This window comes from Amblyomma americanum, chromosome 6 (assembly GCF_052857255.1).
Source record: "Amblyomma americanum isolate KBUSLIRL-KWMA chromosome 6, ASM5285725v1, whole genome shotgun sequence".
In the NCBI taxonomy this organism is placed as follows: domain Eukaryota; kingdom Metazoa; phylum Arthropoda; class Arachnida; order Ixodida; family Ixodidae; genus Amblyomma; species Amblyomma americanum.
This window is the reverse complement of record NC_135502.1, coordinates 96,651,977-96,671,848: the sequence shown is the minus strand read 5'-3', so window position 1 is coordinate 96,671,848 and position 19,872 is coordinate 96,651,977. Positions and strand designations below refer to the sequence as shown.

The following is a 19,872-nucleotide window of genomic DNA, read 5'->3' as shown; positions in this document are numbered from 1 at the left end:
TAGATCGGTTTTCGCGCATCCTGGGGTCTTTTCTCCTCGACAGTACGTCTCCCATTCGGTCATCAGCCAGCTGTTCATCGTCGCTGCGAACATCCTTGAAGCCTCCGCAAGCATGATTGTCTGGAAACACGTGACGGCACATGCCTTTTCGAGCAGCATTGCTTAAAGGGCAAACAGGTGGCAAGGTATTCAAATTCTAACGTCCCGAAGCTACGTATGCGCTTTGAGAGGCGCCGTAGTAGAGGGCTGCGGAGCGGGAAACAGAGAAGGGACTAGGATGTGTAATGTCTATTTTTCCCTGGTTGGTCCGCTAGGACAACACAGTCAAGCCAAGCGCGAGCCTTGGAGGGAGCAACCACAAGTGCTTAGGTCCACATACCTGCAACGCACCGAGCGTCTGCTCACTACAGACGCCCCGTGGAACTTGATCTCATTTAGGGGATCGTCCTTTTACGGCAGGGCCCCACGCGTTCGGTGGCCACCTTCATCGCGCGCTCGGAGGCCGACTACGGCGCGCTGAGCTGCGAGGCGAGGAACTCCGTGGGGTCCCAGCGGCGGCCCTGCCTGTTCAGCGTGGTGCCGGCCGGCCCTCCCGAACCGCCGGGACTGTGCGCGCTCGCCAACCAGACCGAGGAGGCATTCCAGGTGAGCACAATCTCCCCTCTGGCTTTCTGAGTCCTCGCTAGGTCTCGGCTGCATGTTTACTGAAGTAGCCGTATTGCCTATTTGATCACTCACTCACTTACTCGCCCACTCACTCAGTCACTCGCTCACTCACTCACTCACTCGCTCGCTCGCTTGCTCGCCCAATCAATCAATCAATCAATCAATCAATCAACCAACCAACCAATCAGTCAATCAATCAATCGATTAATCGATCAATCAAATAAGTAAATGGGTAAATCTTGTAGTCAATCAATCAGTTGATCGGCCTTTGTAAATAAATAGGTAAATGAATAAATCAAATACTCAATCAATAAGCCGGTGAATCAACAGACCAATCAATCCGTGTTACTGACCTTGCAACAGTCAGGCTATAATCTGCTGGCTATGGAATGAGAGGTCATCACAGTTCACACGTCTACTTAACTTTTTTTTTTCCACCTTGTAATGACGCTTACTTTTGCATTCCTGCATATATTCTATGTGCAGTACGTTGGGATAAGTTTGGTGCCAATTACTTTAAAGTGCCTTAAAAAGCAATTTCAGAGTACTCCAGATATTCATGTTCGACAAGATCTATTTTTCTTTTACGTGTCTGTTCTCAAGCATGTTTCTGTTCAGTGCTCTCAGTTCAGTGGCAATTCTGTTCAATATGTAAGCTTAACTTTCAACTATCACCACTGTAGCAGGCAGTAGTACCTCGGTACGCGTGTTTATTGTATGTCCAAGAGGCCCCTTCGCATGGGCACTGTGACCTTTCAGTGCTTTGCGCATGCGCAATCGCTCCTAGACAGCACCGGCCACTGATCAATTACAATAGTCCCTGTGCGCCACGACTCTACAATTATGTGCAGACAACTGCCGCGTAGGCGTTCCCACGTATCTGTGCCTGTGCCCACGTTGCATTTTGCCATTTCTGGCAGATTTGTACTTTCTCTAAACAAAAAGTTAAAATAACAGACATCTCTTCAGATGCAATAGACCCTGAGTGCTGTTTTCACTGCGTCTAGACTCACTGGTCGGCAGGTACGCATTTTAGTAGAACTGGCTCTTCCTCATTTCCTGCTGAACTCACTGTGCCCATTGAGAATGTAAAGTATACTTCATTCCCCGAACCCGAAACTCGTTGAATGTTGGTTTTACTTTCACAAACATGACCATGCATGCTGACCTCCACAAGTTGGAGAAAAACTTCCTTCCACGGTGTCAGAATAGTTCCGATGGCGTGCTTCCTGCACCAATGCACAGTTCAGAAACGCGGATACACATTTGTCGGCTTCGAATGCAAAAGCGGCTTTCAGTTAGCCCTGTCCGCGAGTAATCCCCAAAGAGTATCATTTTAAATGAAGAGCCCAAGCGCAGTCTTCAGACGCTTAAGAAAAAAAAAATTTGTCGCCTACTCCCCGAGCGCTGTGGTCAGGAATCTCACTTTGGCAATGTGGCCTTAGTGCAGCCGGTAGATTTGTGAGGTTAATATTTATTACATTCCTCCAAATCATTACAAAATGTTCGCCTCCTTATCAGTGGCTCCTATGAGGCCCACTAGACACCAACGCGTTGCAACATTGCCAAACATTTCCGTGTCTGTTTTTTACAAATCCAACTGTAAGAATCTGTACACCTCAGTGTGCACGTATAAATGCATACAACGGATGCCTGTAAAATTCCATAAGTGGATTTATTTATTTATTTATTTATTTATTTATTTATTTATTTATTTATTTATTTATTTATCTACATTACCCCTTAGTGCCATGGCATTACAGAGCCGGAGTGGTAAATATACAAAAAAACTGAAAGAAAATGCAGTTGGTTACATGAATTTTAAATAGCATCTGAATATACAATGCTAGCTATAAATACGCGGAACTGTTCATAATTTACTATCACAAGTATCAAGAAAAAAACTAAAATAGATGAATCATACGTAAAAACTGCTGTGTTTAGCGGCTCATACGCACGCTTGTTTAAGTTCTGGCTTAACTGTTGTGGCCTTCAGGCCTAATATAGCTCAGTGAGCCCGAAATTCCGGTCTTCGTTACCTTGTGTGTCACTACCATTAGATACGGCTGAAGCGAAAGATAAACACAACGGGGATATAGTTAGGATACGGTGCGACGTCACACAACGTTCCCTGTGCGGGTTTTACGTCTCATTTTTTTTCATATCGTTATGTTTTTCTGGTCACTCGCAGGTCCGCTGTATCGAGGGCCACCACGGTGGCCTGCCGCAGCACTTTGTCCTCGAGATCCACGACAGCGGTGGGCGGTTCCGAGGAAACGTCACCTCCCCAACGCCCTACTTCGAGGCGAGTCCAAACCGCCGCGTCATTCGACGCACAGCGCCTCGGCGCTGCAACGCCCGCGGGGGCTTATCATTTTTGTGTTTGTCGAAAAGCCAAGAATAACAACCGGCTTCTCTACCGCGCGCTTCGCCAGTCTTTTTGTTTTCCTTCGTCTTATCTATGATTCCGGTAGCGCGCTTTGCGGGTGAGCCTTGTTGCTCCGTAATGGAAGCAGAGAACGATGGTCGCCGTGGCTTCGAAAGTATCCCAAGAAGCCGGCCATTTGCGGTGTTGTCGTCCGGTAGCCCACTCTTCTTGTATATGTCGTCGTAAATGTGTTTGTCTCGCTCTCCATCTTACCGACGGTTCTTTGAAGCGCAGTTTCTTTTTACTTTTTTGGCTCGCGTGGGCCATAAAAGTAAACAATATGTCTGAGAAAGCAATTTCCCTTCAGCTCGTGCTATCTTGCAGCGGGACAGAAGTGAAACATGTCTGTGGCAGCACTTCGTGGGGTTTTTTCATTGTCGCAGTGCTATCGAGAAAAATTGGAACTGCATCGCTTTCCCGTTACCTCGGATGTTGATCCCTTCAGCTGAACGAAATGGGACTGCCAACGTATCGACCCCGCACTGAAACTAAATTGGTAAATTGCTCAGCATTTGGGCCGACCGAGAGGTCGCTTCCAATGACGTCATGGGAGATTGTTTGGGGGAATCGGGATTCAGAGGCGTTGTGGGGCTCTGTCCAGTGCACTTATTATAGAAAGTCTGGCTAAAACCAATACTATCAAGTGTGACGCTCGTGACGTCAAGCGCATACAAACTGTTGGTACGGCTCACCAATTTATTTAGTAATATTACGGCAACATCGACCAGACGGTTGCTGAACATCTCGAGCAGGGCTGCAGTGGAGAAATGGACAAGAGCACGCGCATGCGCACACCGCGCTTCCCAGTTGCAGCGTCGTCTTATCTCCTCAGCTGTTCTGCGAATATGACGCAATCCCCGCTGCTCGTATTACGCGAGAATACGAATGGCAGGGGTTGTGTCTCCTCCGCAGAACAGCCTAGCACACAACGCTGCAATTGGGAAGCGCGCAGTGAGCATGCGCGTGCCCTCGTCTGTTTCGCCCCTGCAGTCCTGAATGGGACGCTGAACGACCGTCTGGTCGACGTTGCCATGATATCATTAAAAAAATTGGCGGTGGTTTATCGTTGGTTAAACCTGGAGTGACGCGATAGCTATAGCTGGCTGAGTGGAGCTTGGCCACGTGAGCGACCACGTGACGAACCACGTGATCAGCCACGGCACCGCGCCGCCGGCAGCTGTTCCGCACCACGTTACCAACCACGTGACAGCATGGCGGCGCCACCACCGCCACGGTGGGTGGTGGTGAAAACATTTATTAATCATAGAGAAAGGTGTTGGGGGTCGTTACCTTAAGGGTCACGCCATTACAACCACTAGGTGGGATGCCTAGTCAGGCACCCCATTGGCGGTTGCCGCAGCCCGGGCGGGCTGCGTTAAGGCCCTTTGGGCCTCGAGGGTGCAGCAGCCGGACAGGGTCGCCTCCCAGTCCTCTCTTGTGGGGTTTGGGTTAGGGGGTAGGGATGGGTTCTGTTGGCAGGGCCAGAGGCGTCCATGTAGAAGACTCCTGGTTTGCTCCCAAAATGGCGGTGCAAGGCTTCCGCCCGCGCCAGGCACCTGTCATTACGGTCATCTTTGGATATGTTTGTCGGGAGAGGCCGCACGTGGAGGGCGCGTCTCCAGTGTACGGGAAGGCGGCATCTCTCCTCTGTGAATTGGGTGTGCTGGATGTGAAGACGGGCTAGAAAGCGGCGACCCGACCCTGTCTTTGTGAGACGAGTGTATTGGTTGTTGAGGTGGGCCTCCCGAAGCTCCCTGAAAGTGTTCACCATCCCCAGTGCCATGAGGTGCCTGGTAGAGGTAGAAAGCTCAAAGACCAGCGCTCATGATTTTGCAGAGGATGACCTCAAGGGCATCCTCTTGCTGTTTCCGCAGGTGGAGGTACGGTGTCGAATAACTCGTCACGAATGCGTTCGCCAGCCGCAAGGCGTCTTTGTATCGTAACCCACCGCGCTTGTTGGAAACCCGGCGGACCATGCGGCCCACCTGGTTCCCCACCAGCCAGAGCTTGGCAGGTGTCGTGTCACAGCGTCGCTGGTTCTGTATGAAGAGTCCGAGGGCTGATTTCCTTGGATTCGTGAATGGGACCGCTTTGCAAGGAGAGATGGATTTGTGTCGAGCATGTGCGCGAGGGGCGCATATGCACGAATTCCGATTTCTGCGAGGAGCATTGCAGACCACAGTCTCGGGCATAGCGGTCCACTATGCTGGCGGCCGTTTGCAGGCTGGTCTCCATGCCCCCTAGGCGTCCTTCCGTAGCCCAGCGGGTGATGTCGGTGTACAGCGCGTGCTGGACCCCTTCGACCGCACCTAGCAGGGCAGGTAGGTGCATCATGGCTATGTTGAATAGCAGAGGGGACAACACCGTGCCTTGTGGAGTCCCCCTCGTGCCGAGCAGGAAAGGTCCATGCTATTGGTCCTGTATTCGTATGTAGGACAGTCTTTCCGTGAGAATTTGTTTCACGTAATTGAAGGTATTGGTGCCGCAGAGAGTTTGACTCAAGTGTGAGAGTATGACCTCGTGAGTTACGTTGTCGAACGCTCCTTTTATGTCGAGCGCGAGGACAATTTTGTCGTTTTGGGGGTGTGTGATGGGGTTCCAGGTTTCACGGTCGAGTTGGAGCAGGACATCCGGTGCGGATCCGTGTTGGCAAAATCCGAACATGGTGTCCGCGAAGTTGTTGTGTTGTTCGATATATTCGGAGAGCCGATCGCGCACCATCGTCTCAATCAATTTGCACACACACGAGGTGAGATAGATGGGGCGGAGGTTGTCCGTGTCGATCGGTTTCCCGGCCTTCGGGATGAAGGTGACAAGGGCCGTCTTCCAGTGAATGGGAAGGGGGGTTTCCCCCGTCCAGATCGCATTGATGTATTCTAAAAGGCACTGGTACGCTGAATCAGGAAGGTTCGACAAAAGTTTGACGGTGACTTTGTCCGGCCCGGCGCGGTGCCCGTCTTCATTTTTTTCAGACTGGCCCGCAGATCGTGAAGCTGGAAAGGCTTGTCCAACTCAGTTTTGCCTGCCTGCGTAGGAGTAGGCCGATCTGCGGGCGTCCTGAGTTGTGCACAGGTAGCGATCCCGGAGCGCCTGTGCCAACTGCGTTGTATTTCATTGGAATGAGTGCATGACTTTGTGTAGTTGCTTCTGCGTTTCTGTGCTGGTCTGTGTTGGGTTGATGAGGGCTCGGAAGAGCCGCCACGTGTTGCGGCTCGACATTTGCCTTGCCGCCGTGTTGCATCGGTCCACCCAGTTGGAGTCAGCGAGTTGGGCCGCGTACTCTGCTGCCTGCCGGGTGAGGTCCGCAATGCGCGCTTTGAGCTTCTTGTGTCTCTGGCGCTTCCAGCTGCGCGTAAGGCCGCGGCACGCTTCCCAGAGGTGGAGGATGTGGTTGTCCCCGTCCGTGACCACCTCTGTGAGCTGTATCTGCTTCTCATGGGAGCGAAGGTGAGATATGACTGCACGGGACCAGTTCGTGTAGCCCTGCACTGTGACGTTTATGTTGGCGTCGGATGGGAAATTTTGGCCAAAGGTGGTCCAATTGGGGATGCGTGCTTGTGTGGTGGGGCGCTTTAGGGGGCGTGTATAAACAGTGGTGTTGAGGATGCAGTGGTCGCCGCCGAGGGTATCCTCGGTGTTGATCCAGTCTGCGTGTCTTACGTTGCGAGCGAAGGTGAGGTCCGGGCATGTGTCTCGGGTCACCGAGTTGCCTGCGCGGGTTGCGCGAGTTGCCGCCACGGCGCCGCCACGCTGAAGGTTCGAAATGCTACCGCGTAATGTAGCTATCGCTACAAAACATCGGATGGCTGTACTGTTGTTTACATATGATTATTCGTTTGGATGGGACAGTTTGATACAGGAGTGAAACGGCCCCAGAGCCAACCTTTGCTGCTCTATATCTTGTTCTTGTCAACTCTTAGTACCGTTTACGACGTCGCAAAGATATCTTGCCACTAATGTCCTCTTTTCCTTTCCAATAAGAGGTTAAAAATTGCGTTAACGAGAGCATTAAAAAAGGATACTTAAGATGTAGGTTGGTTTCTTGGGATTCGAAGAGCGTCGTGCCGGTTGCACAGGCCTAAGCGGTGATTCCCACAGGAGGCAGGACAAGCAGACAAAAAGCAGTGGTTTGATGGCAGGTGAAAGCCTTTAATGGCTCATTCTCCCGTCCGTCCGTCCGTCGGTCTGTCCGTCCGTCCGTCGGTCTGTCTGGTCGTCCGTCCATCCGTCCGTCCGTCGGTCTGTCTGTCCGTCCTTCCGTCCGTCGGTCTGTCCGTCGGTTTATCTGTCTGTCTGTCCGTCCGGCCGTCCGTCGGATTATCTGTCTGACTGTCTGTCTGTCCATCCGTCCGTCCGTCCGGCGTTGCGTCCAGCAACTCGATAAGAAAAAAAATCCTTGCGCACGATGCGATTCGAGACACCATCCTGCCGTACCGCAGCTGAGCTCTCTAACGATTACGCTACTTCCTGCCAACGCATATGTAGTTCTCATTGTCTAGGACGCCGGAGAGTGTTCGCAGAAAGGCGGCGAATCAGACGGATGCCTCCCAAACGCCCTCCAGTGTCTCCAGCATTTAAGTTTCACGAAGAACTGTGTACTTAATCAACACCTTAACCACACATCAGCGACCCAAGCAGGAACACTGCGCTAAAGAGTTTCGCCTCACCGCACTTTAGGTCTACAAAGTGCCCCCCCCCCCCCCCCCCCGCCCCTGAGTTTTTCTGGGTGCTCTTTCAATTAGCTCACCAGCCACTCGCCGGTTTCGCAGAAGCTAGATAATGTTTCCATTCTTTTCAAGCTCCTCTTATCTACAGACTGCACTGATCCCGTGCAGTAACCAGGCCTACTGCTTGCAGAGACTTTTGCCGAGGCATCGAATTTGCGTACTGCGCATTCAATTTGAACCGCTCTGTATTCGCGAGCCCGTGCTAGCGGAGTCAATCTCCTATTTTGAGGAATGTTTAGTAATGCGTCTAGGTACCATGCATTCATGTATGTACCCAAGCGCCGTATTTATTAAGTGGTCATAATGAACGGTTACTATGTTTTTCAAACAAAATATGAGTATTGAAATACTGCAAGGCTGATCTCCTGGCTGATGGCTACCCTTATCACCATGCTTTTACTTCGTCGCTAGGCTCCACATAATGGAGGGCCGACGGGACAAAGGCTGGACCTAATCAGCCGTTCATGTTTTTTTTTTCCTCGTAATCAAGTTGCCCATAAAGCTCATGTAATCTCTTCAAGCGTCTGCAAGCGGAATGAATCGTTAGTCGCCATAGCGTGCCTCGATTGTTTATATGCTTTAGTACTAATGGTTTAGATGCTTCGAACCAGCCCGTGTCGCACTGATTAGCTTTGAAAGCTTCATGACTAATAGCAACACGAATAAGAAGACGTTTTTCATCACATTTTTCAGGAAAAACTCTGCCTGCTCTCCATAACTATTGCTTTGTACAGAAAAAAATAACATCCACTACTTGCAATCGTTGGTTCAGATATTCAAAAATCTCACTTATAGAAAAAAATATGCCAATATTCGACGTTGATGCGTTTGTGTGCGGAGGTGTCCTTAACAAATTTAAGTTCTGCTTTATTCCACATAACTGTCTAATTGTCTGTTCATAACATTTAGGATAAAATTTGGAAACAAAAAGTTCAAAGCAGAGTTGCTTTTGCACATGTTGAAATTTGTTATGCGTATTTCTGTTATAGTAAAGAAACACTAGCAGCACTAATATTGTTCTTGATCTCAGCAGTTAGTAATAGCTTTCCCTGCTAGAAACAGGACGCTATTCTAAAGATACCTGTTCTAAAAGACGACGAGCACATATTATTTCCAGTTTCCTGTTTTGCAAGAGCAGTCACTATCAATTTGATTTTGGGGACTAAAGTGTTCCAATGATGCAGTCAAAGCGAACAATATCAAGCACCACGTAAGAACCTGCAACGAAAAACACAATCTCGTTATGCTTTCTGCTTCGGTTATGAATACTGGTTTTTGCGTTTCGTAATTTGTCAACCCTAACAAACGGAAGAAACGCAATGCTTGCCGAAAATATGTTTATCTACTTTCAACCGATCTGGGTGTTAGAGGTGTAAAGGTTGCGATAAGTCAGCAAGACATATGGTGAAAGTACTGAGATATGAGAATGATGAGTAAGTCCTCTGAAGTGCGCGGTGAGTGGAGACCGCAATAACAGCAGGTGGCGTAAAATATTTTCGGATTCCGAGCACTGCAGAAAATGTTATATGGAAGCTAATTTTTTCACGTAGCTTTTTTAAGGTGCTCAGTACAGTTACCACAATACAATAAGTTATCATTGTCTTTTCGAAGAGGTGCTGCAGTCGCAACGGGCAACCGCTTTGGACTGAACCCATGTTTCTAACAGCCGTTGAAGCTCAACAAGTTATTACTTGCGGTTGTATGGCTTGTGTACACAAGCAGGGTATTGACACATGAGATACATGTCTATGGAAGCTAGTCAGAAAACATTAAAAGAAACACAAACGCCGAAAAAAGGCATGCTTTCTTGCTTCACACAAATGCTGGTACAGAATGCGCAGGTCCTTTCCGCAACTCCTTGAGTGGATTACTACTCTATTTTAGAAATAGACGAAATATTACAAGCCCGAGGACACGCGGAAGGGCGACAGTACACATGAAAGTAACCTTACTAGCATGAAAGCATCCTTATTACAGTTCCAGCTGCGTCTTCAAATGTGAAGTTTGGCTGTAAAAACCGAAACCGAAACTACGTAAAAGAAAAACCCCAATATGCGTTATTAAAAAAAGAAAGCACAATAAAAAAAATTTGTGTCCCCACGCCTTTAAGGTAATGACGAATGGCCAAGATACTAAAAATACAGTTCAATTGACATAACGCATGTTTATTATCTAAGTGAAGTTCGTAATTCACAGACTGTCTGGTTAGAGTAGTGCTCATAACGTTATTGGCCAGCAGTCGAGCCATTTACTAAAAACACGCCTTAGTTATATCCCTTCACTGGCTACAGCATTTGTGTCACTCGCTACGTCAACAGATCAAACTGATGCGAACACAAAACAAGTGCTTGGTAAATTTCACGCCCAAATCGGCCGAGTTTTAGTTCTGCCAATCGTCTCTCATTGACATTCCCTCAACGATGGCGACCATTCCAATCCAGACGGTCTTATATATAGGAGTCAATTGCAGTGCATGCGGGAAAAAAAAAGGCGAACTGATGTCCTGGTGCCGGCGCCCACTGCGCAGGTGTCGGACCTGCCCTCTGGCAGCGAGTTCGTGCTGGTGGTGTACGCGGCTAACGGGAAGGGCCGCAGTCCCCCGGTGCTGCTGACGGCCGCCACGCTGCCCGCCGCCGCCGAAAGCCTCCTCCACCAGGGACCCGGTAAGCGATCCCCCCCCCCCCCCCGTCAATCAATCTCTGTTGTCGTCTTGTGCTTATATTTTGGAAGAATAAGTAAACGCAGGCAGAAGAATTTAGCGAGTTCTTTACGTACGCATATCACCTTACTACACGCATGTTAGTATTGCTGAAGTGCCACTTTCGCGAGCTATAAGAAAATTCGGAGAATAAACCCATCTGTTAGCACTGTAGATGTAGCTGTTAGCATCAATCTGGTAGAAGCACCTCACGCAAACTCGCTCGTTGAGCGGGTGGGAACCGTGGCGCGCGTCACGTGGGGAGTCTCGGAGGAAAGAAGTGAGGCGTGAGTGGCGAGCTCGCCGCAGATAGCTGCGCAACTGCAAGCCTTGCGCAACGACTGCGAACAAGCCGTAGCCAGAGCACGCACTGAGAAGTGGGCGGGGCTGATGCTTCGCAATCCGCTAGAAGCCTCGATCCCAGCCAGTTTCGATCGGTAGTCAGTGGTCAGGCATAGACAGATATCCACAGGCTCGGCATTTGAGACAACTGCAGAGTTCGTTTCTCTTAAGGGCGTCTTCAGGGACAGAGTGTGAGTGCTCCAAGGCCCAAGCCATGTTCAGGAGCCATCGACTGCCATGGTAGACAACGCACAAAACGCGAATATATGTCACACCATGTGCTCGGAGCTTGAGTACTGCCTGCAAGCTTTCGCCGCATATCTGTCAGTCGGTTTTTCTCGAAGAGGGAGGGCAAGAGCAGAAAGGGCACCCCGCACAACCGTAAGACCTCGTCAAGTTCACTGCTGTACTAGAGTACGCCATACGACTCCATGGTTAGTTTTAAAAGAGACTCTACTTTTAAACCAAGCGAAACGCCATCTATCCGGCGCAAAGTTTTATTGTCCATCCTCTCCTGCTTTGGGTGTAACCAGGTTCAAGGGCCAACAGGTGCCTTCATCACAAATTATTTCTGCCGCGTGTGGCAGCACGATACTTCTATTTTTTTACATACTTACTTTTGATAAGAAAGAGTAGGCGTGCTCTTTCTCCAGCCTCTTTTCTCGAAGAGGGCTAGTTCGCTCATCTAAAGACTATAGGCTGCAGCATATATAGAAGGCAACCTCACATCGATTGCGTCAAAAGCGAAGGGCGGGGAGTGGGAGGATTGATCCTCTCTGGACTTTCTGGCTTAGCAAAAAGCTGTTCGCTCCGAACTATGTTTTGCCTCGGAGGCTGGCCTGGAAAATTTATTTTTCCAGGCAGAGAGCAGCATTTTCTTTGTCTCGTGAATATTTAATCCCGACAATCAATAGGAGGGTTGCTGAATTCCCGGTCGGTGCCTCTGTCCGATCTTATTTTATACCATTGAAGTGGTTGCATAATAGCCCAGACAGATGGCGCCACAGGTATTGATGGAGAGAACGGAGAAACAGCGCGCAAAATTTGAGCAACAAATGTTGCGAAATGGCTGTGAGGTAATTAGTGCCGCAGTGGCTGCCATGCTATCGAGCACTTACATCGCAGCATAACAAAGCTAGCGTAAATCTCTGTTCTGAGTTTTCACATTAAGGGCATATGAAAATGTTTTGCTGACATAAGATGAGCGCCGATATGGTAAATGAATGAAGTTCATAAATTATTCATCAGGTGCCTACTTAAATCAAGTCGCTTGACTGGGTAGGCGATCAATCTACTGAAATGTGTTGTCCGGACGTGCAATAAGATGGGTCAGCTCCAAGTGTGTTTTGTAGACATAATCGATCAGTGAAGTCGATGCTAGGAGTCATTTATTTTATCGTATACTAGGGTCCGCTTAAATTGCGTTGGCTCTCGCGTTTCTTAACAAAGACGAGCATTATATCACTCCTGAACAAAGGAAGTGGCACAGCTAACAATTCTGGACAAAAGCATTTTTGAACGGGAAAAAGTTTATGAACGCAGCTTTTTTTCATATATTGTAAGATTTCGGTATAACAATCAATATATTCACAGATATCACAGAGCCTATGCGCCCTATAGAGGAACTGGCCTGTCGCGCGTCGCCTGCTAGCGATACTCCCTGGAACCCCCAAGAGGGCGCGCGTGTGGTTATCGCTACCTATAAGAAATAGAGGAGCATTAATCGCACCTAACGTGTCTGCGGCAATGATCTCCACTAGGAGGCTGGATGGCGCATTCCCGCAATCCGAGTCAAGAGCGTGTGAAGCCACTGGAAGTTGAACGGCTTTCTTTAGGAGTCGAGTGCCTGCTGTGCTTTTCAATGCAGTCTTTCGTCCTTTCGCTCAAAGTATTTTGCGTTGTTCTAGGGCAATCTCTGCTGTTCTATCAAAGGAATAAGAAACCTGAACTCTAGAAATGTGAGCATCGTTTGAAGAATCCCGTAATTCACTGGAAACTGGGGAAAATAGCCAAACAGGTTACACTCCGTGGCGTAAAGAGGTGCGCACAGTCGGAGACAAAAGTCTCTAGACCGCCTGATCCTCAAACGAAACCGATAGCTCTATAATTAGCTGCCAGCTGAGTCCGCACTTGCGGAGGTGAGAGACCTTGACTTTAACCTCCACAAGTGTCGTCTACAAACGGCGGCTAATAATAGAGCTATCGGCTTCATTTGCGGGTCACGTGGTACAGGCACTCTTCTCCCCGACTCTACATTCTTGCTTTCAGAGTGTGACTGAATAGAATGACCCGTGGGCTGAATTCATTTTAAAACCAAATTTCAGCGTAAAAAAGAAGAGGCTAACGAAGACGCATATCCAGACACCCGTCCCTCGAACTGCCGTTCCAGTAAGTATAGAGTGGTAGTTTTGGGTTCCAGCAGCCGTGGTCTCATCGTGTGGATGGTGGGTGAAGGCGTTCATTGCTTTACGGGATAAATTGTCTGCCACACGTGCTTTTGACCTGGCCCCATAGTGCTTTCACGTTTATATAAAACCACCTGCAATAAGTACGTAAAATGATTTTCGGGCACCTCATTAGGCCCGCCGCGGTGGCTCAGTGGTTAGGGCGCTCGACTACTGATCCGGAGTTCCCTGGTTCGAACCTGACCGCGGCGGCTGCGCTTTAATGGAGGAAAAACGCTAAGGCGCCCGTGTGCTGTGCGATGTTAGTGCACGTTAAAGATCTCCAGGTGGTCGAAATTATTCCGGAGCCCTCCACTACGGCACCTTTCTTCCTTTCTTCTTTCACTCCCTCTCTTATCCCTTCCCTTACAGCGCGGTTCAGGTGTCCAACGATATATGAGACAGATACTGCGCCATTTCTTTTCCCCCAAAACTAATTATTAAAATTATTATTCACCTCATTAGCATAACCATAGGTAAACAGCTCGAGAGGAATTACCGACGAGAAAGGGGAACGGAGGACAAGTGTTGTTGTAAGTCGACTGCACCAAGGATCGCGAATAAATCCCATGCAGGCATAATACTTTAGTTGGTGCAATACGAAACAGTACCTGATACCCTCCATTGGAAAAGACAGAGCAAACATCTTGCAGGCGCTGATGTGAACCTGTCGCCGCCGCATAAGGCAGTATCCGCATCCTCGTTCTGGTTCAATCGAAACACACCTCGTTAATGTGGTCACAGCACAGTCGGCGGCCTGGGGTGAAGGTCCTCGCTTATTTCTTTCTACTGATGGAATAACGCACCGATGAAATAAGTGGGCCTTACAGTGCGGGAACGTGCTTCACAATAAAGTCCTGCTATGGCGACGCTATTTTGGTGGCTGCAACATAATCGGGTTCCCTTATATAGCACAGAATATCAAACACTTATCAACACTTTATGCTAGCCAGGATTGCTGGCTCATACTCTTGGAAGTGTTTTTTGTTGCTCAACAGGACGACACAAATCCCAGCAGAGAATGTTCCGTGCGTTTTGCATCTAGCGTCGTCCTGTCGTCAGCTATAGTGTCGTCCCGTAGCGCAGCCAAGGACCCTTCTTCAAACGTCTCTCCCTAAGACTACTGTGGTCTTCTCGAGAAGCTAACGGCGCAACAGGTACGCCGTCATTGCAGTGGAAAACGGCGAGAACGAGAAAAATACGAAATATAAATTGAACGAAACGAAACTGAAATTAAAGATCCCGCAGACGTCCCATTGCAGGCTCTGCAAAATGTTGCTTCCGGGACAAGGCCGCTCACTTCCGGTGACTTCACGCTTGGCGCCCAGTTGGCCACTCAGCCCCCTAGTGGAGATCTGTGTGGGAGTGTTAATGGTAAAAGCAACATCAACTAGACTTTCAAGGCCATAGTACTCGCTCCGTGACGTCACGAGGGGGAGGCAAGTGCCCGCAACACAGACTCGGATTGAAGGCCTAAGCGCTCCCGCCGGCCACGTGGTGCACGCTATTACCAGAAGCGCCCGTGGTAGGTGGATGCACGGATTGACAGGTTTTACATGAAGAGGCAAGTGATCAGAAAAGCGGGCTATCATAATAGCCGCCCCGTTTGCATACTGATCCGCGCCCGAGCCATACGGATATTTCGAGTTCACATACTCGTGGGCGCATGCCGACGTCGCGCAGCCGCTTCTGCCTTATGACGTCATGGGCCGAGAACTACGGATTTGGAAGTATATTCGATGTTGGTTGAAACCGTGCACAAAGGCATGTCGTCAAAAGAACGGGAATGGAGGTGGAGAGCACAGCGTTACTGTAAGCGCGCGGCGTGACTGGCATTTCGATAGTCTTTGCAGTGCACTGGGCCACCCTCGAATGGGCACTGCTGCTTACCTTATTTCGTGACCACCGCCCTAATGCGGCTTGTGCATTTCCTTCGCAGACGCCTCGTGGCAGATCAAGTTCAGCCCGGTGCTGGCCGTTCTCATGGCCCTGGTGCTGGGCTTCGCGCTACTCGCGTTTGTGGTGGTGGCCGCGGTGCGTCTCTGGAGCAGGCACAGCTTCCACAAGGACGCAAACGGTGAAAACAGCAGACAACATTCTATTTATGATTGCAAATACGAACGGTTGATGCTGTTCTGTGAAATGCTTTAAGCTAGACCAGTCGGGTTGTCTTAAAACGCCGTCTTAGTTTTCTGTATGCTGAGGTTTGTGGGTTTTGGCGTCGTGCGTTCGAGCGAGTGCTAACCAAACTCCTGGCCGAAACTGAGTATCTGTACTCAACGTTTAGCTGTATCGATTCAATAGGATTTAGTGCGGAACGCTAATAGAGAAGGGCAAGAGGGCCAGATTTGATTGTTTGCTTTAGATAATATCCCAGGTTCTGTTCTAACGATAGCTGCTTAGGTGTTGTGGGTTTAAGAGCAGATTCAAGAGCAGTCATTAATTTCATGCCGTTGTTGCTGAATATATATGGGCCGTTGTTTGGACCAAGCTTTAGCAGGCTCATGGTAACTCAGTAGAAATATATCTGGTTCTTTCGACCCAGAGAGCGTACATTGTGATCCTTTAATATATTGTCCTTCGCTAATGTCATCAATGTCAGATCTTAACACGAACCTCGGATTAGCAAAATTTCTTTCTTCTTTATCGATGTCGGCCAACAACTTTTGCTGGGTGAGTTAAATCACTCTGTGGCATGATTAGCATGCCAACAACACCGCAGCTATGGCTGTGATTGTTGCGTAGGTGCTCCTTCGCCTGGAGGTATGAATGTTGCTGCGGTTTGGCTTGCAGGGAGCAAGATGCCCAGCCCAGAAGAAAGGTAAGAGCCTGAGCTACAAATCTAACAGCTTAGCCGACCGTAGGGAGTTTGTGTCAAACAACGAATTGCTTGTGCACCAGGACCTGGATACCGCCGGCGCCTGACGTGGTTGACAGGATACAAGTGTCGCCGAAAAATGAGACAACAGAGATGGACAGTAAGTGTGCCTTACGCTGTGCGTATTACCGAAAATTTTCAGTGTGGTGACATTATTACTTACCAACTGAGCATTAACAGAATGAATATACAAAAATAAAAATACCTCGCTCACTTCGTTTCCAAACTCCACTACAGCCATATTTTGTATGATCTTTGTGACCTTCTCTCGCACTGCTTCTGTCTCCTACTGGAAACAAGAAATTTTGCCAAACAAAACAAATCTACTTAAAAGAAATCTCCAGTATGTAATTACAATTTCTTGTGCACTGTCGACTTCAGCTAGCGTCCTCCTGCAGTAAGCATGCATCGGTCGTCACCTGAATTAGTTTTTTTTTTATTAGTAGGGGGATGCTCCTTTAAGTTGGGCTTGATGCCGCTGGTTTTATTTTACACGAACAAGGCCACTTTGTACGGAGTCTTAACTGGGAGGAAGCTGCACGAGCATACGGGACTGCGATATAGTGTGTGTTTGCATGTTTTTATTGAAGGCGCAACAGTCGTCTTCACATTTTTCAAATAAGCTATAGTATTCACGCAAACGTTACCTGGTAGTTTGTTTTGCGCATTCGTTATTACAATTTTCTTTTTGTTCTTGGAAACATACTTCATATATTTTCCACAATTTAGGCCATACACTACTGCTCATATGCGACCGCGGCGACGATCTCACTGGCTCACTCCGACCCTTTAAAGGGGCTGTGAAACACCTTGCGAGGAAAGCACATCACCTCGCTTAACCGCTGCATTGTATATTCATGAAAACCTGAGCCAAGTAATACACTACTGTGCGCAGCAGAGGACCCACAAACACGTGGGAAAGTTGGCGAGCCCTTCCCGGCGACTTGTTCATGCTCGCACCCTCCTCCGTCGCTCGAATCTACGTATGCATGTTGAGAGGTGGCTACTGGTTAGATTCTTTCAGACGTGAGGCAGCTACCAAGGCCGCGAGTAATTAGCCGCGTAGCTCCGGCGGGTCAGAAAGCTCTCCGCTGGAGGTGGGGTCGGTGGAGGAGCGCCGACCTTCCAGCGTGCAAAAAGTAACGAGAGGAGAGGGAAAAGCGCGAAGGCGCTGAAATTCAAATTTTGACCACAGATAACTTAGCTTCTAGAAAGCGCTTTAGAAAATTTCTTGCGGGACAGTGTTCGTGAAGAGGCGTGCTTTAACATTCCAGCCATACTGAAACTTTATTAGAGCCCCTTTCAGAGCCCCTTTAAAGTTACTTAAAGTTGCGATGACTCGGAATTTATGTCAGGTTGACTCATCCATGTCACAATCCTGAGCAAGTACCTCAGCCACAACCACGGTTTGCATCATCACCTTCCTCCACTCCGCGTTTTCCCTGCATATCTTCCGCATCGGCGTGCGCATGCATGAAAAACAGCCCAATATCACTCAGCTAAAAGTGTGTGAAAAGATGTTCAGTGGAACATCTTTCCATCCTCGGAATCCCGCTTGCCCCTGAGAGGAGATGAGAGGACGATAAAATTCCTAATGAACTAAACATGGCTATTGCCACATGGCGTAAGCAGTGTCTTGTAACATAGAGTGCACATGACCAAAAAGAAATGTCTTTCGTCTCACCAAACCGAGTGCCCATTGCATTGCATACTTTTATTGAAGCCGTACTTAGTCGCCGAGCGTTATGCTAGAGTGCCGCTGTCTATAGGCACACGTGACACTGTATAAGCGCTCCAAGAGAGATCTTCGCTCTCTTCGTAGCGTTCGTGTCGGCCAAGGGGCTGTGCATGGCGACCCTGGACCAGGACCAGAGCGTCATCAACACCTTCATGCAGCGGTGATGCACGACGGGGCCGAGCCGCGAGCGTCCCACACACCCCGTCGTTGTACAGCAGTGACGCTCGCCGCGAGCCCGCACCGTCGCCGACAGGCCATGTTCCCACTGGTGAGGCGACGCCGTCTCTTTGGCCTTCTGACCACAACAGCCCGCTATGGGTGACATGTGCTCGTGCTTGAATAAGTGCGATAAGGAGCTCTAAGAGTAATGGTAATGATTGTGTCAAGCTTCACTTCATTTTCAAAAGCCGTAAGTTGTGTGTGCAAGTGTCCATTAGAACTGGAGAGACGCTTTGTCATCTGGATAAAAATTTCTGAACTTTTTCAGCACGGAACTAGCTTGGAGGCTCACACCTAAATCTAACAGAAAAATGCTAAGGTTTCGTGATCTGCACGAGACAAGTTAGGCTCAAAAGAAGAAAATTATCGAGGGGCTGCTAAAGCCTGTGTTATATTCTTGGCAGTCAATTTTTAAATAAATAGTGACCAATAAAGATAAAATATTTGAGCTTTGAGCTTTAGGTTTACTCAACCTTTTCACTAGGTAACATAAAAATCGATAAGGTTAGCCTGCTTTGGGCCTGTTAGATCGCTTGAAGAAACATCTTAAATTCACATCTGGAATTTATTTTATGCACTTCGCCAATATTCTATAAATAATACGTTTTAGAAGCTCACGTAAATAACTTCAGATGAGTTAATGCTGTCGTATCGATTTTGAGTTCCGTTGCCTTTAAATGCTCTCAGTAATTAAGTCAACGTAATTTTATATTGTTCCAAACTGCCGTGCTTTAAGCGCCGTATTTCAAAATACTGAAGTTGTTTAGTTTTTTTTTTCAGTTCTAGCAAAACTTAAACATACACTGTATTTCTACTGTCAATAGCAAATACCTGATTGTGTATATTTATGAAAATAAAAACAGAAGAAAAGGCTTGAACTCAAACTAGTGGAGTTGTCTACTAATGATAGCCGCGGTTACATGAACATACTGTTGTAATGCGCGGGGACCGATTTCTAACACTGACCGTATGACGTTGTTAAAAGCTGGATTTTGAATTGCTTAGCTTTTAGAACAAGATACAAGAGGGCGGGTTGCGGCTGCGTTATCGCTGCACCAAAATGCTGATCAACGTCCTCACTGAACGTGGTTTTATATCTGACTGATGTTGCGACTTTAGAAAGTAATGCCGAATTTAACCCTCGTTGATCAACCCAATAGCGTTAATGGCATCCTTCAGTGCCCTGGGGTCCTCTTTGGGTATTACTTCGCGGACACGGACACTTCTTTCCTTTACCATCAAATAACGCTTGACTTACCCTTAAGACTGCGAGGCGATAGCATCAGAGATCCTTCCTGAGCAAGTAATTCTTCTTTGTTCGCTAGGTACTGCCTATATGCAGAATCGTTCATTATCTACTTTAGGTTTATAGATAACGGGAAGCCTTCATACCACTCCTGGCGTAGTGGTATAGAGGTTAAGCCATGGGCCACTTCCACTGCAGTTGGCTGTTTCAAACACAGCCACCGGCGGAGCGTATGAGACCCAGGGTGCTCTTCCCGAGTGACCTCTCGCGATCTATCATTAATTTAACTGTCACCGACCACTGTGGGCAGTTCGTTTACAATCCAGTGGGCAGATTTCCATGACGTCAAAAGGTCACGTGACTTAGGTGGCAGGTGGGCCACCTGCTTTCTCGACACGCCAACGCCGTCGAGGCCGCGGTTGCCGCTGACACAGTCCCTTAACAATGTCGCGTTAATAGAATTGGCCGTGAGCAATATTCGAACCC

General features: G+C 48.5%; 1 protein-coding gene across 2 annotated transcripts in view; it reads left to right on the top strand.

The window, feature by feature from the left end:
* LOC144093896 (nephrin-like) overlaps window positions 1-19,872 on the top strand; it is a 195,787-nt gene that overhangs the window by 173,235 nt on the left and 2,680 nt on the right. The window contains exons 9-15 of one of the 2 annotated variants that reach the window (XM_077627644.1): window positions 460-645; window positions 2,858-2,971; window positions 10,349-10,484; window positions 15,245-15,382; window positions 16,051-16,126; window positions 16,207-16,283; window positions 18,006-18,189. In XM_077627644.1, coding sequence (XP_077483770.1) covers window positions 460-645; window positions 2,858-2,971; window positions 10,349-10,484; window positions 15,245-15,382; window positions 16,051-16,126; window positions 16,207-16,283; window positions 18,006-18,085 — 807 coding nt within the window. In that variant the 3' untranslated portion in view covers window positions 18,086-18,189. The remainder of the gene's footprint in view (window positions 1-459; window positions 646-2,857; window positions 2,972-10,348; window positions 10,485-15,244; window positions 15,383-16,050; window positions 16,127-16,206; window positions 16,284-18,005; window positions 18,190-19,872) is intronic. The other variant, XM_077627643.1, reaches the window with a different exon arrangement.